Below are 12,931 nucleotides of genomic sequence, written 5' to 3'. Positions count from 1 at the left end.
TGTGCCTGCGTGTTTATCAGCTGACCGGAACAGTATTTCTTTACAATTCACATTTCCCAGATTCTGGCTTTAGAAGTAGATCATGGGGATATTTGAGAACGTGAAACATAGCCATTGTCCCAGGATCACAGCAAAGTGGGCAACAGGTGATATTTTATCATTGCTAGAGGGGAAACAATTGCACATATTTTATTTTTTTGTGTGATTAGTAACCTTTTTGAGAAGAAAGATGTGTATTTCCATAAGACAGGAAAAGATCACAGCAAAGCGACCTATTTAAATGTATAAGCCCAGTCCTTCTATGTCCTCAGTTCCATGCAGCTCCTCCCATTCTTTTTAAGAACTATCTGTTAAAACACTGAAAGTCTATTCACAAGTTTCCATAAGTCTTGGCGTCACATATAGATCAATTTTTATAAACAATTACAATATAACAAAATTACAGTGTCTTTACAAGATACTGCTTTTTAAAAAACGTCACCACAGTTGGACCAGGAACTTTTGTTTCTTTAACTTGTTACACTGAGGATAAAAGTTTGATGTTTCAGCCTGGGAATTCTGAGTGGAGGAGGGGGGTTAAAACCAGGTATAAAAAAGTGACCAAAAATTATGCACCACAAAAGGTTTCACATAGTCAATATCGGATTTCTTCTAAAAATAATATTACATTTTAAAAACATTCTTTATTTCATAATTTTTCTAGTGATCTAAGATGAAAAGTTCACATTTAATATTATTTTTATTATCTGTAAAATATTTCTGCTGCATAAAATTGTACACATTCATCACAACACTTGTTGAAAAGCAGATTGTTATTAAAAAGATTTCCATTTCTATTATAGGCTTGTTTGTTGTGTTTTTCAGGAAGTAAGAGAAATTAGGGGGTAAGTTTAAGGAGAGAAGCCCTCTATGTTTTTTCACCTTTCATTTTAAAGTTATTCCTATGGTATAAATTTTTCAAGTAAAGAAACAGAAGACTTGAATCTTATTAGAGAGAATTTTCCTGATGTGCAAAATGTTCCCAGGCTACAAGGAGACATTTTGAAAGAAAGTTTAACATTCCCTCTTTGCCCCTTCTCATTTGCAATATCCATTATTTAGTTGTGAGAAGTTATCCATCCAAGATAAAATTTACAGAAGGTTGCTTTAGCGTCGAGCATGATCCTTGGTGCTATGTGTGTACTTGGGGTGGAGTGGGGCTACAGGAAGAGCACAGAAAGTTTAACTACATAGTCACAGCAAAATAAAATGAATAAGTGAATGGTGAATGAATGAATGTGAGGTGAGAGAAACCATAAGGGAAAAAAGATAATCTATCAGTAGGTACAAATAAATATTTATAGGATTCCCCAGAAATACGTGTTCAAACTGTAGTGAAAAAAGACATCAGGAGAATGCCTTTCTTTCATTTATTCGTCATCCATCGAGGGCCTTTGGTGTATGAGACAATTGTAGTCTGCAACAACTCATCAGAGACCTTTAATTTATCTCTCAGAATATTCTTCACATCATACTTTGTATCAGTTATCTTTCTTCTGCCACAGCCTAGCAAAGCACCTAGCATATTAGATGTTCAATAAATGCTAGTTGAATGAATATAGGAACAACTGATCTCTCTTAGCTATTCATTAACAAAAAAGGCCTCCCTTTTAAATTATGTGTAAATTAGTGTCTTTTAGAGCAGGATAGAAGTGTTGCCTTCAGTTTTGTCATGTCCAGTTAATATTCAGGATGACATTTTTATGACATAGTGGTTTTTTCCTTATTTAATGAGTTCAATATTTATGTGCATATATTATAATAGAATTGTACCAGCCACCAACTATACAATCTGATGTCCTTCTTTTTCATTTAAGTATAAATGTTGTAAATATTTTTTACCTTTTCAGTTTTGTGTTCTTATGTGATAGCCTTTATCAATGAAGATATTTTGGAGCAAACCTCAGACATATTGCAGACTTGGTTCCAGACCATTACAACAAGGCAAGTCACATGAGTTTCATTTTCCAGTGTATATAAAACTTATGTTTACGCTATAGTCTATTAAGCATGCAATAATATTATGTCTAATAAAACAATGTGCATGCAGGCATGCTAGGTAGCTTCAGTTGTGTCCGACTTTTTGCAAGCCCATGGACTATAGCCTACCAGGCTCTTCTGTCCATGGGATTCTCCAAACCCCACGGAGAATCCCATGAACAGAATCCCAAGGGCCTCATGGAGAATTCCATGGATAAAATCCCATGGACAGAGAATACTGGAGTGGGTTGCCATGCCCTTCTCCAGGGGATCTTCCGAACCCAGTGTCTCTTATTATGCCTCCTGCATTGGCAGGCAAGTCTTTACCTCTAGCACCATCTGGGGAGCCCCAAAACAATGTACATACCTTAATTAAAAATCCATTATTGCTAAAAAAAAAAAGCTATCATCTGAGCCTTCAGTGAGTCATAGATTCTTTTTGCTGTAAAGGGTCTTACCTCAGAGTTGGTGGCTGCTGACTGATCAGGGGAGTGATGGTTGCAGAAGCTTGGGGTGGCTGTGACAGTTTTTTAAAGTATGAAATTTGTCCCATTAATCGTATCTTTTAGGAGTGATTTCTCTGTAGCAAACAATGCTATTCAATAGTATTTTACCTGCAGTAGAACTCCTTTCAAAGTTGGAGTCAGTCCTCCCAAGCCCTCCTGCTGTTTTATCAACTAAAGTTATGTCATATTCTAAATCCTTTGTTGTCATTTCAACAACTTTCACAGCATTTTCACTGGGAGAAGATTCCATTTTGAGAAACCACTTTCTTTGCTCATTCATAAGAAACAACTCCTTACCCCTTAAAGTTTTATCATGAGATTATAACAATTCAGTTAGTTCTTCAGGCTTCACTTGCTGTTTCCACCACAGGTGCAGTTACCTCCTCCACTGAAGTCTTGACTCCTCATAGTCATCATGATGCTTGAAATCAACTTCTTTCCAACTCCTGTTCATATTGACATGTTGACTGTTTTCATAAATCACAAATATTCTTAATGGTATCTAGAATGATGAATACCTTTTAGAAGTTTTTCAATTGATTTTGCCCAAATCCATCAGAGAAATCATTATCTATGGCACCTATAGCTTTCCAAAATTCTATCTTAAGTAATAAAACTTGAAAGTTGAAATTACTCTTTGATCTGTGGGCTGCAGAATGGATGTCATGTTAGCAGGCATGGAAAAAACATGAATTCTCTTACATCTCATCAGCCTTTTGGGTGACCAGTTGTATTGTCAATGTGCAGTGATATTTTGATAGGAACTTTTTTTTTTTTCCTGAGCAGTAGATTTCAACAGCAGGCTTAAAATTTTGGTAGGCCATGTTTTCAATAGACATGTTTTATTGTTTCATTTATTAAGCACTGACAGAATAGACTGAGCAGAATTCTTAAGGGCCCCAGTATTCTCTGAATAATAAACATTAATTGGCTCAATTTAAAGTCACTAGAGCATTAGCCCTTAACAAGAGAGTCAGCCTGTCCTTTGAAGCTTTGGAGCCAGGTACTGACTTGTCCTCTCTAGCTATGGAAATCCTAGAGGGCCTCTTCGTCCAATATAAGACTGTTTTGTCTACGTTGAAAACCTGTTCAATGTAACCACCTGCATTATATATATGAGCTAAATCTGGGTTACTTGCTGCAGCTTCTGTATCAGTACTTGATGCTTCCCCTTGCACTTTGAGGTTATAGAGAAGGCTTCTTTTCTTAAACCTCATGAACCAAACTCTGCTAGCTTTAGACTCTTCTGCAGCTTCCTCACCTCTCTTAGCCTTGACAGAATTGGAGAGAGTTAGAGCCTTGGTCTGGATTAGGGTTTGGTTTAAGGGAATGTCACTGGTTTGATCTTTTATCCAGACCATTAAAGCTTCCTCTGTATCTACAATAAGGCAGTTTCTTTATTAATCATTCATGTATTAACTTTCGTGCCTCGAGAATCCCAGGGACGGGGGAGCCTGGTGGGCTGCCGCTATGGGGTCGCACAGAGTTGGACACAACTGAGGAAACTTAGCAGCAGCAGCATGTATTAACTGTAGTAGCACTTTTAATTTCCTTCAAGAACTCCTTTGCATTCACAAGTTGGCTAACTATTTGTCATAAGAAACATAGCTTTCAGCCTATCTGGGCTTTTGACATGCCTTGCCTACTAAGCTTAATTTTTTCTAGCTTTTGATTTAAAGTGAAAGACTTGAAACTCTTCTTTCACTTGAATGCTTAGAGGCCATTGTAGAATTAACAACAGGCCTAATTTCAATATTGTTGTGTCTCAGAGAGTAGGGAGGCCTAAGGAGAGGGGGAGAGGTGGGGGAACAGATAGTGGAGCAGTCAAAACAGACACAATGTGTGTGGATTAAGTCGCATCTTATATGGATACAGTTCATGGTGTCCCAAAACAATTACAATAGTACATCAACAATCACTGACCACAGGTCAAAATAACAAGTAGTCATGAAAAATTCGAACTATTGAGAGAATTACCGAATGTGGCACCGAGACACAAAGTAAGTATGTGCTGTTGGAGAAATGGTGCTGATGTACTTGTTCTATGCAGGGTTGCCACAAACCTTCAGTTTGTAAAAACACACTATAAGTGAAATAAAGTGGACACATTTTATAATGAGGCCTGATCATAATTTTTAGTTGAAACATGGTAAATTATCACAATTGCCTATGTAGGTACTCTTCATTTCATTTGGGGGCCTTTTGAAACCTTGTCTAATTTCAAAGGTTCTAATATATGTGTATATGTAAATAGACATACATACATATATGCATGTATATTCAATATTCTATATATTCATACATTGAATATTAAATATATATGAATATAGAATATAAATAGACATTCAATATTCAATATATTAATATGTATTAATATATCTGTGTATATTCAATACATGAATATATACATATATTATTGTATACATTGTATATATATAACATGTTTATACATATGTACATATATGTATGCATGTATGTTTATATATACACATATACTAGAACCATGGCTCAGATGGTAAAGAATCTGCCTGCAATGCAGGAGACCCAGGTTCCATCTCTGAGTTGGGAAAGATTCTGTGGAAGAGAAAATGGCAACCTGCTCCAGTATTCTTGCCTGGAAAACTCCATGGGCAGAGGAGTCTGGTGGTTTACAGTCCATGGGGTTGCAAAGAGTCAGACATGACTAAGCACACACATGCACACATATATACACATATAGTCACACTCTATGCTACATTTGTCCATGTTCCCAGGGTGACTCATTTCTGTTATTTTAAAGCTGAGAAAATTAAACTACTTTTGTAATTTGACTAAGTTACGTATTTATTTAGCATCTACTATGTACAACATACTCTATTAAGCATCATCAAAATCGTGAAAATAATTAGGACATTTTCCCTTTTCTCCATCAGTCTCACAGAGAGACCTGAGCATGCACTGGAGGCACTCTGAATTTTAGACTCACGCCACATTCTTCTGTCATCACCAGTAGTGCTGCTTCTCCTCTTCCTTCACATTTGGGACAGTAATTTTGACTCTCAAGATGTTTTACCCTACAAGTACATGTCCCCGGAAAACACAAAGCCCTTATGGAGTATACTGTCCAGTTTCTCTTCTGTCTTTGCCTTGGGTCACAGGGGGGACAATCAGTAGCTAATGATGTTCAGCTAAAAAGGACTGTTTTCAAAAAGTGAATCCAGAGAAGAACAGCTGAGTATAAAGGAATCATGGCAACAAGCAGCCTTACAGACTGTGAGTGTAAATAGTGTAAATAGGATGGGGAAGAAGCCAGATGGAGCCAGGGGGTCACTGGAGCTCAGGAAATGAGGCAGGAAGGCCAATCCAGGCTGCTCTGATTAAAAGCTTATGGACCTGTCCAGGGGAGCGGCAGGAAGCCCATTGACTGGGAATATGATGAGTGGGATGACTCAGTAAGCCTGGTGAGTCATTATCGTACTTACCAGTTATCTTTTTCAACTTGAGACAATATCAGCGTAAATTATTGATTAATACCTGAGAATAAATGAATAAGATCCTGAACTTTTGAATTCATTTAGCTTTACAAGGGGCTTCCCTGGTGGCTTGTCTGGTAAAGGATCTGCCTGCAATGTGGGAGACCTGGGTTTGATCCCTGGGTTGGGAAGATCCCCTGGAGAAGGGAAGACAACCCACTCCAGTATTCTGGCCTGGAGAATTCCATGGACAAAGAGTCGGACATGACTGAGTGATGTCTCACTTTAAAGGAATGCAACTGGCCTTCAGAAATTTAATAATGTAGGATCTGTTATAGAAGTTGTGAAAAAAACTTTTAAGTTTCTCATAGTACAACAATGCTTATATCATGCTATTTGAAAACTGCTCTATGTATACTTGAAAAGTTATTTACGACAAATGTATGTGCACAATAAGATTTGCCCTTTGGAAATTTATTGGCCCAGGATCTATATATCCCTTATAAATAGGAGATAATTGTTTACTATTAATTTAAATATATATGTATTTTTATAGTTTTTAACATAATTACCCAACTGTAGATCTAGAAATAGATTGATAAACTTACGCTGATTTGTTAAGATATATGTATCTCCATATATATCCATATATATATATATATATCTGTCTATCTATCTACATCTATCTATATCAGGATCTCTGTTACAAGGTATACTCATCAGAATTAACTAACTGTTGCTATCCTGAGTATTCTATAGGATATTCTTGTTTAGAAAAAAATGGGAAGCACTTGCGTTTTTAAAGGGAAGAAGGTTTTCCTTTTGCCTCTTCTTGATATATTATAGGCAATTGTGTACTTCATTAGACAATAATATAGAATCTGTAATATGTAACAGTAAATAAGTAATATCATTGTGGTATTAATATTATTAATATCCCTGAGGTGACAAAATTTATGATATGTTATATTAGTATCTGGAGAAGGCAATGGCAACCCACTCCAGTACTCTTGCCTGGAGAATCCCATGGACGGAAGAGCCTAGTAGGCTACAGTCCATAGGGTCGCTAAGAGTCGGATATGACTGAGCGACTTCACTTTCACTTTTCACTTTCATGCATTGGAGAAGGAAATGGCAACCCACTCCAGTGTTCTTGCCTGGAGACTCCCAGGGACGGGAGAGCCTGGTGGGCTGCCATCTATGGGGTCACACAGAGTCGGACATGACTGATGTGACTTAGCAGCAACAGCAACAGCAACAGCAGCAGCATATTAGTATCACTTCTTTATGCTATAATATCTTCCTTAAACAAAATGAATTTATTCAATGTTTTTAAGGCTGAAATATATTTTCAATTTTTAAGTTAAAAAATAAACAAGTAAATTTTGTTTTTAAATATACCAGCAGCTAGCTGGTCAGTGCTTTAATTCACCATAATCTTCAGGTCTCAGAGAACTGAGAATTTATCACAGGATGATTTTGCTGTCAAGATTGTGTTCACGTAAACATTTACTGACTGCCTACTCTGTACATGTAGGTCCTATGATAGTGTATCTACACTTGAGAAGCTCAAATCTGAAGATTTTATGAACTTGATATATTTGGGATATTAGACTCTGGTTTGAATTTTTCATTTTCCCACATATATTTACTTAACAGTGCCATGATGAAGTTACTGTGCCATGTTTTATGGTCGATATCACAGTGAGTAAAGGACAGTTTCTGCTTTCCCATTGCTTATACATAAATAAGATAACCTGGTTTTTATTATACTTGCAGTGCAAAGCAAATTGTGTCATATAGTCTCAGATTCTATAAACAGAAATATTTGGGGATTCAAAGGAGATCACATCCAATTGAATAGATCAAGGAATAGTTTAGGGTAGGTTACTTTCAAGTTTGACCTTGATTGATGTAGGATAGGAAGAAATGTCTAAGATATGACTACAACATGTATCTCCACTAGACAAAGTATTAATTAGCTATTATAATTAGATATCTTGAAGTTCTTATCCACATTTTCCTTTTCTTTCCCTTACATTTTTCCTACATAAGTGAAAAAAAAGGTCTATTTTTTTTGTCTACTGTTTTAACGTGAGTCAATACATCACAGAAATGATGATGAAAGATTTAAACTTACTATAATTGTTATGGCTGATATTTGCATGGTACTTGGTGCCAGGTAAAGACTTCACTAACCTTTCCTGGTAAATTAATAAGGTAACAAGAGAAAATGGTAAAATTTTGTTTCCTTCTCAAAGGATTAATTTATAGTTGTCATGATTTTTTTTTTTTTTTGGTTCCTAACTAATATCTTTCTATTCCAAGCAGGAGTATAATATGGATTCCGAGCTCAAGGATTATTATAACAAAACATTTGCTGGTGAGAACAATACTGCTGCTCTTCAGAACTCTGATTTCCCAGTCTGGGATGACTATAAAAGCAGTGTTGATGACTTGCAGTATTTTTTGATTGGACTCTATACGCTTGTAAGTCTTCTTGGTTTCATGGGGAATCTACTTATTTTGATGGCTCTCATGAGGAAGCGAAATCAGAAGACTACAGTCAACTTCCTCATAGGGAACCTGGCCTTCTCTGATATCTTGGTTGTGCTGTTTTGCTCACCTTTCACACTGACCTCGGTCTTGCTGGATCAGTGGATGTTTGGCAGGGTCATGTGTCACATTATGCCTTTCCTTCAATGTGTGACGGTTCTGGTTTCCACTTTAATTTTAATATCCATCGCCATTGTCAGGTATCATATGATCAAACATCCTGTATCTAATCATTTAACGGCTAACCATGGCTATTTCCTGATCGCCACTGTCTGGACACTGGGTTTTGCGATGTGTTCTCCTCTCCCAGTGTTTCACAGCCTCGTGGAACTTCAGGAGACCTTTGGCTCGGCATTGCTGAGCAACAGGTATCTATGTGTCGAGTCATGGCCATCTGATGCATATCGAATTGCTTTCACTATCTGTTTATTGCTTGTTCAGTATATTCTGCCCTTAGTTTGTCTAACTGTAAGTCATACTAGCGTCTGCAGGAGTATAAGCTGTGGATTGTCCAACAAAGAAAACCAACTGGAAGAAAAGGAGATGATCAACTTAACTCTCCATCCTTCCCAAAAGAGTGGGCCCCAAGTGAAGCTCCCCAGCAGCCAGAGGTGGAGCTACTCCTTCATCAGGAAGCACAGAAGGCGGTACAGCAAGAAGACGGCCTGTGTGCTGCCCGCCCCAGCCAGGCCGCCTCTGGAGAACCGCCCCGGAAGGCTTCTGGAGCACGCGGGCTCCAGGAAGAGTCCACTCCCTTCATCCAGTAAGTTCATACCAGGGGTGCCCACCTGCTTTGAGGTGAAACCGGAAGAAAACTCAGATGTTCATGAAATGAGAGTAAACCAGTCTATCATGAGAATTAAAAAGAGATCTCGAAGTGTTTTCTACAGACTGACTATCTTGATACTAGTGTTTGCGGTGAGCTGGATGCCTCTACACCTTTTCCACGTGGTGACCGATTTTAATGATAACCTGATCTCAAACAGACATTTCAAGTTGGTGTACTGCATATGTCACTTGCTAGGCATGATGTCCTGTTGTCTTAATCCAATTCTGTATGGATTTCTTAATAATGGAATCAAAGCTGACTTAAGGTCTCTTATACACTGTCTGCATATGTCATAATTCTCAGTGTTGACTAAAGAGAAAAAAAAGTGTGGTGATCACCTAAAATATATTCATAGTAACTATGTATTTAAAAATCAACAAATTCTGTTAACATGCGGAACTTATGTATAAGAGCTGTGGATTTGGATGTCAGTTCATAATATATAGAAGATGATTTTAATGTGTTATGTAAGATAAATTCATTTAGTTGTGTAAAGTCATTGTCAATCCAGTCTGTAATTTCATTTTAGAGAGTAGTTATATTACCTTCTATTTCAGCTTGTCTGTAAACCAATGAATTGTAAGTTCTTGCTTAAAATAAAAATTGTATTTAACCATCTCAGCATTTTTTGTTCAAAATTTTAAGTAAAAAAAAATCTTATTTTTCCTAAGACATTTAATTTCAAATATGAGGAATATCTGTTAGTCTAGTCTTCACTTTTACTTCACAGATTTCTTAATATTTTACTTCTGAAAATACAGAAAACTTTCAGTATGCCCAGAAAACCATAACTAAATGACACATATATGTTGTTGTTCTTGTTTAGTCACTAAGTCCTGTCTGACTCTGAGACTGCATACTCCTCTGTCCATGGGATTTCCCACACAAGAATACTGGATGAGTTGCTATTTCGTTCTCCAGGGAATCTTCCCAACCCATGGATGGAACCCCATCTCCTGCATTGGCAGGTGGATTCTTTATTGCTGTCACTAGGGAATTCCCCCTTGGATATAGGCCTAAGTCATAAATTTAATTGCCAACAGTGTGTACAGTTTTGGAACCTCCACAGGAAAATATTTATTTCCTATCATTGATGATTGCTCAAGTTATCAATTTATTATCATTTTCCTTGTTGTTGTTCAGTTGCTAAGTCATGTCCACCTCTTTGCAACCCCATAGACTGCTGCATGCCAGGCTTACCTGTCTTTCACTACCTCCTGGGGTTTGCTCAAACTCATGTCCATTGAGTCAATGATGCTATCCAACCATCTCATCCTCTGTTGACCTCTTCTCCAGCTGCCCTCAATCTTTCCCAGCATCAGGGAAAGAGTTGTGTTTGTTTTGCTTTTCCAGTGAGTCAGCTCTTTGTATCAATTGTCCAAAGTATTGGTGGTTCAGCTTCAGCATCAGTCCTTCCAATGAATATTCAGGATTGATTTCCTTTAGGGTTGACTGGTTAGAACTCCTGCTGTCCAAAGGACTCGCAAGAACCTTCACCAGCACCACAGTTTGAAAGCATCAATTCTTTGGCACTCAGCCTTCTGTATGGGTCAACTCTCACAACTGTATATGAATTCTTCAAAAACCATAGCTTTGACTATATGGACCTTTGTTGGCAAAGTAATGTCTGTGCTTTTTAATACCCTGTCTAGGTTTGTCATAGCTTTTCTTCCAAAGAGCAAGCATCTCTTAATTTCAGGGCTGCAGCCACCACCTGCAGTGATTTTGGAGCCCAAGAAAATAAAGTCTGTCACTTTTTCCATTGTTTCCCCATCTATTTGCCATGAAGTGATGGGACTGATGCCATGATCGTACTTTTTTGAATGTTGGGTTTTAAGTCAGCTTTTTCACTTTACTCTTTCACCATCAGGAAGTTCTAGGTTCCTCTTTACTTTTTGCCACTAGGGTGGTATCATCTGCTTATCTGAGGTTATTGATATTTCTAACTGTTGCTTTTTGACCTGCATACAGGTTTCTGAGGAGGGAAGGGAAGGTGGTCTGATATTCCCATCTCTTTAAGAATTTTCCACAGTGGTGATCCACATAGTCAAAGGCTTTAACACAATCAATGAAGCAAAAGAGAATGTTTATTTGGATTTCTCTTGCTTTTTCTGTGATCCAGCAGATGTTGGCAATTGATTTCTGGCTTCTCTGCCTTTGCTAAGTCCCATTTGTACATCTGGAAGTTCTCAGTTCATGTACGGTTATAGCATAGCTTGAAGGATTATCTTGCTAGCATGTGAAATGAGCACAATGTGCTGTAGTTTGATCATTCTTTAGTGTTGCCCTTCTTTGGGGTTGGAATGAAAACTGACCTTTTGTAGTGCTGTGGCCACTGCTGAGTTTTTCCAAATTTGCTGGCATACTGAGTCCAGTGTTTCAACAGCATCACCGTCTAGGATTTTAAATAACTCAGCTGGAATTCCATTACCTCCACTACCCTTGTTTGTTGTAATGCTTCCTAATGGTTTTCTGTACTTTCTTCAATTTAAATCTGAATTTTGCAATGAGGAGTTCATGATCTGAGCCACAGTCAGCTCCCAGTCTTATTCTTCCTGACTGTATAGAGCTTCTCCATCTTCAGCTGCAAAGAATATAATCGATCTGATTTCAATATTGACTTCTGGTGATGCCCATGTGTAGAGCTCTCTCTTGTGTTGTTGGAAGAGGGTGTATTTTATGATCAGAGCACTCTCTTGGCAAAATTCTGTTAGCCTTTGCCCTGATTTGTTTTGTTCTACAAGGCCAAACCTGTCTGTTCCTCCAGGAACTTCTTGACTTCCTCCTTTTGCATTCCAGTCCCCTATAATGAAAAGGACACCTATTTTTGGTGTTAGTTCTATATGGAATTTTAGGTCTTCACAGAACCATCCTACTTCAGCTTCTTCAGCATCAGTGGTTGGGGCATAGCCTTGGATTACTATAATGCTGAATGTACTGCTCACATAACTCACCTAGAAATGAGGCAGCTTGGGGTTCCCAGGGCATTCTCTGCCAATCACTACAAGCCTCCCCATCCATACTGTTATGTCATCTCATGTTGTGACAAAAAACATCTGCTTTTCAGTTTCTTTCTAGATTTTCTAACACAAAACTAGGTACAAGCCTCTCTGCTTTTAGCTTTCCTCTAATATGTCTGGGGTTATATGAGTGTCCTAAATTTTGACATGATAGCAGAGAAAACTTTGGTTCACTTTTCTTTTCTCTTTCCTTCTTCTTCTTACTGTAAGGTCTTCTGCTTCTTTCTGCCTACTAAGAATGTCGCTTACTAATAAAATCTTCATTTTTCTCTGCTCTATAGCATGTGGTAAAACTACAGAATATCAAGGTTTGTTTTTGGAAAAGAAAGCTTTTATGATTTAAAATCTTCCCCCCAGGACTGCCCTATTGGTCCGGTGGTGCAGACTTTGCCTTCTAGTGAGGGAGTATGAGCTCAACCCCTGGTCAAGCAGCTAAAATCCCATGTGCTTTGTGACCAAAAAAAAAGCCAAGAAAACAGAGGCAATATTGTAACATATTCAATAAAGATTTAAAAAAATGGTCTACATTAAAAAAATCTTTAAAAAATT

The 12,931-nt window shown here is 37.7% G+C and overlaps 1 protein-coding gene and 1 pseudogene across 1 annotated transcript; one reads left to right on the top strand and one right to left on the bottom strand.

Moving 5' to 3' along the window:
- Positions 1-2,391: 2,391 nt before the first annotated feature.
- Positions 2,392-8,144, bottom strand: LOC138082239 (tigger transposable element-derived protein 1-like; annotated as a pseudogene).
- A 149-nt stretch (positions 8,145-8,293) lies between these two features.
- Positions 8,294-9,658, top strand: NPY5R (neuropeptide Y receptor Y5). Its single transcript, XM_068975707.1, has one exon. It carries the CDS (start codon positions 8,318-8,320, stop codon positions 9,656-9,658), a length of 1,341 nt encoding a protein of 446 aa, XP_068831808.1. The 5' UTR covers positions 8,294-8,317.
- Positions 9,659-12,931: the final 3,273 nt, after the last annotated feature.

Source organism: Capricornis sumatraensis, chromosome 7, assembly GCF_032405125.1.
Source record: "Capricornis sumatraensis isolate serow.1 chromosome 7, serow.2, whole genome shotgun sequence".
NCBI lineage: Eukaryota > Metazoa > Chordata > Mammalia > Artiodactyla > Bovidae > Capricornis > Capricornis sumatraensis.
This window is presented reverse-complemented; position numbering and strand designations above follow the sequence as displayed.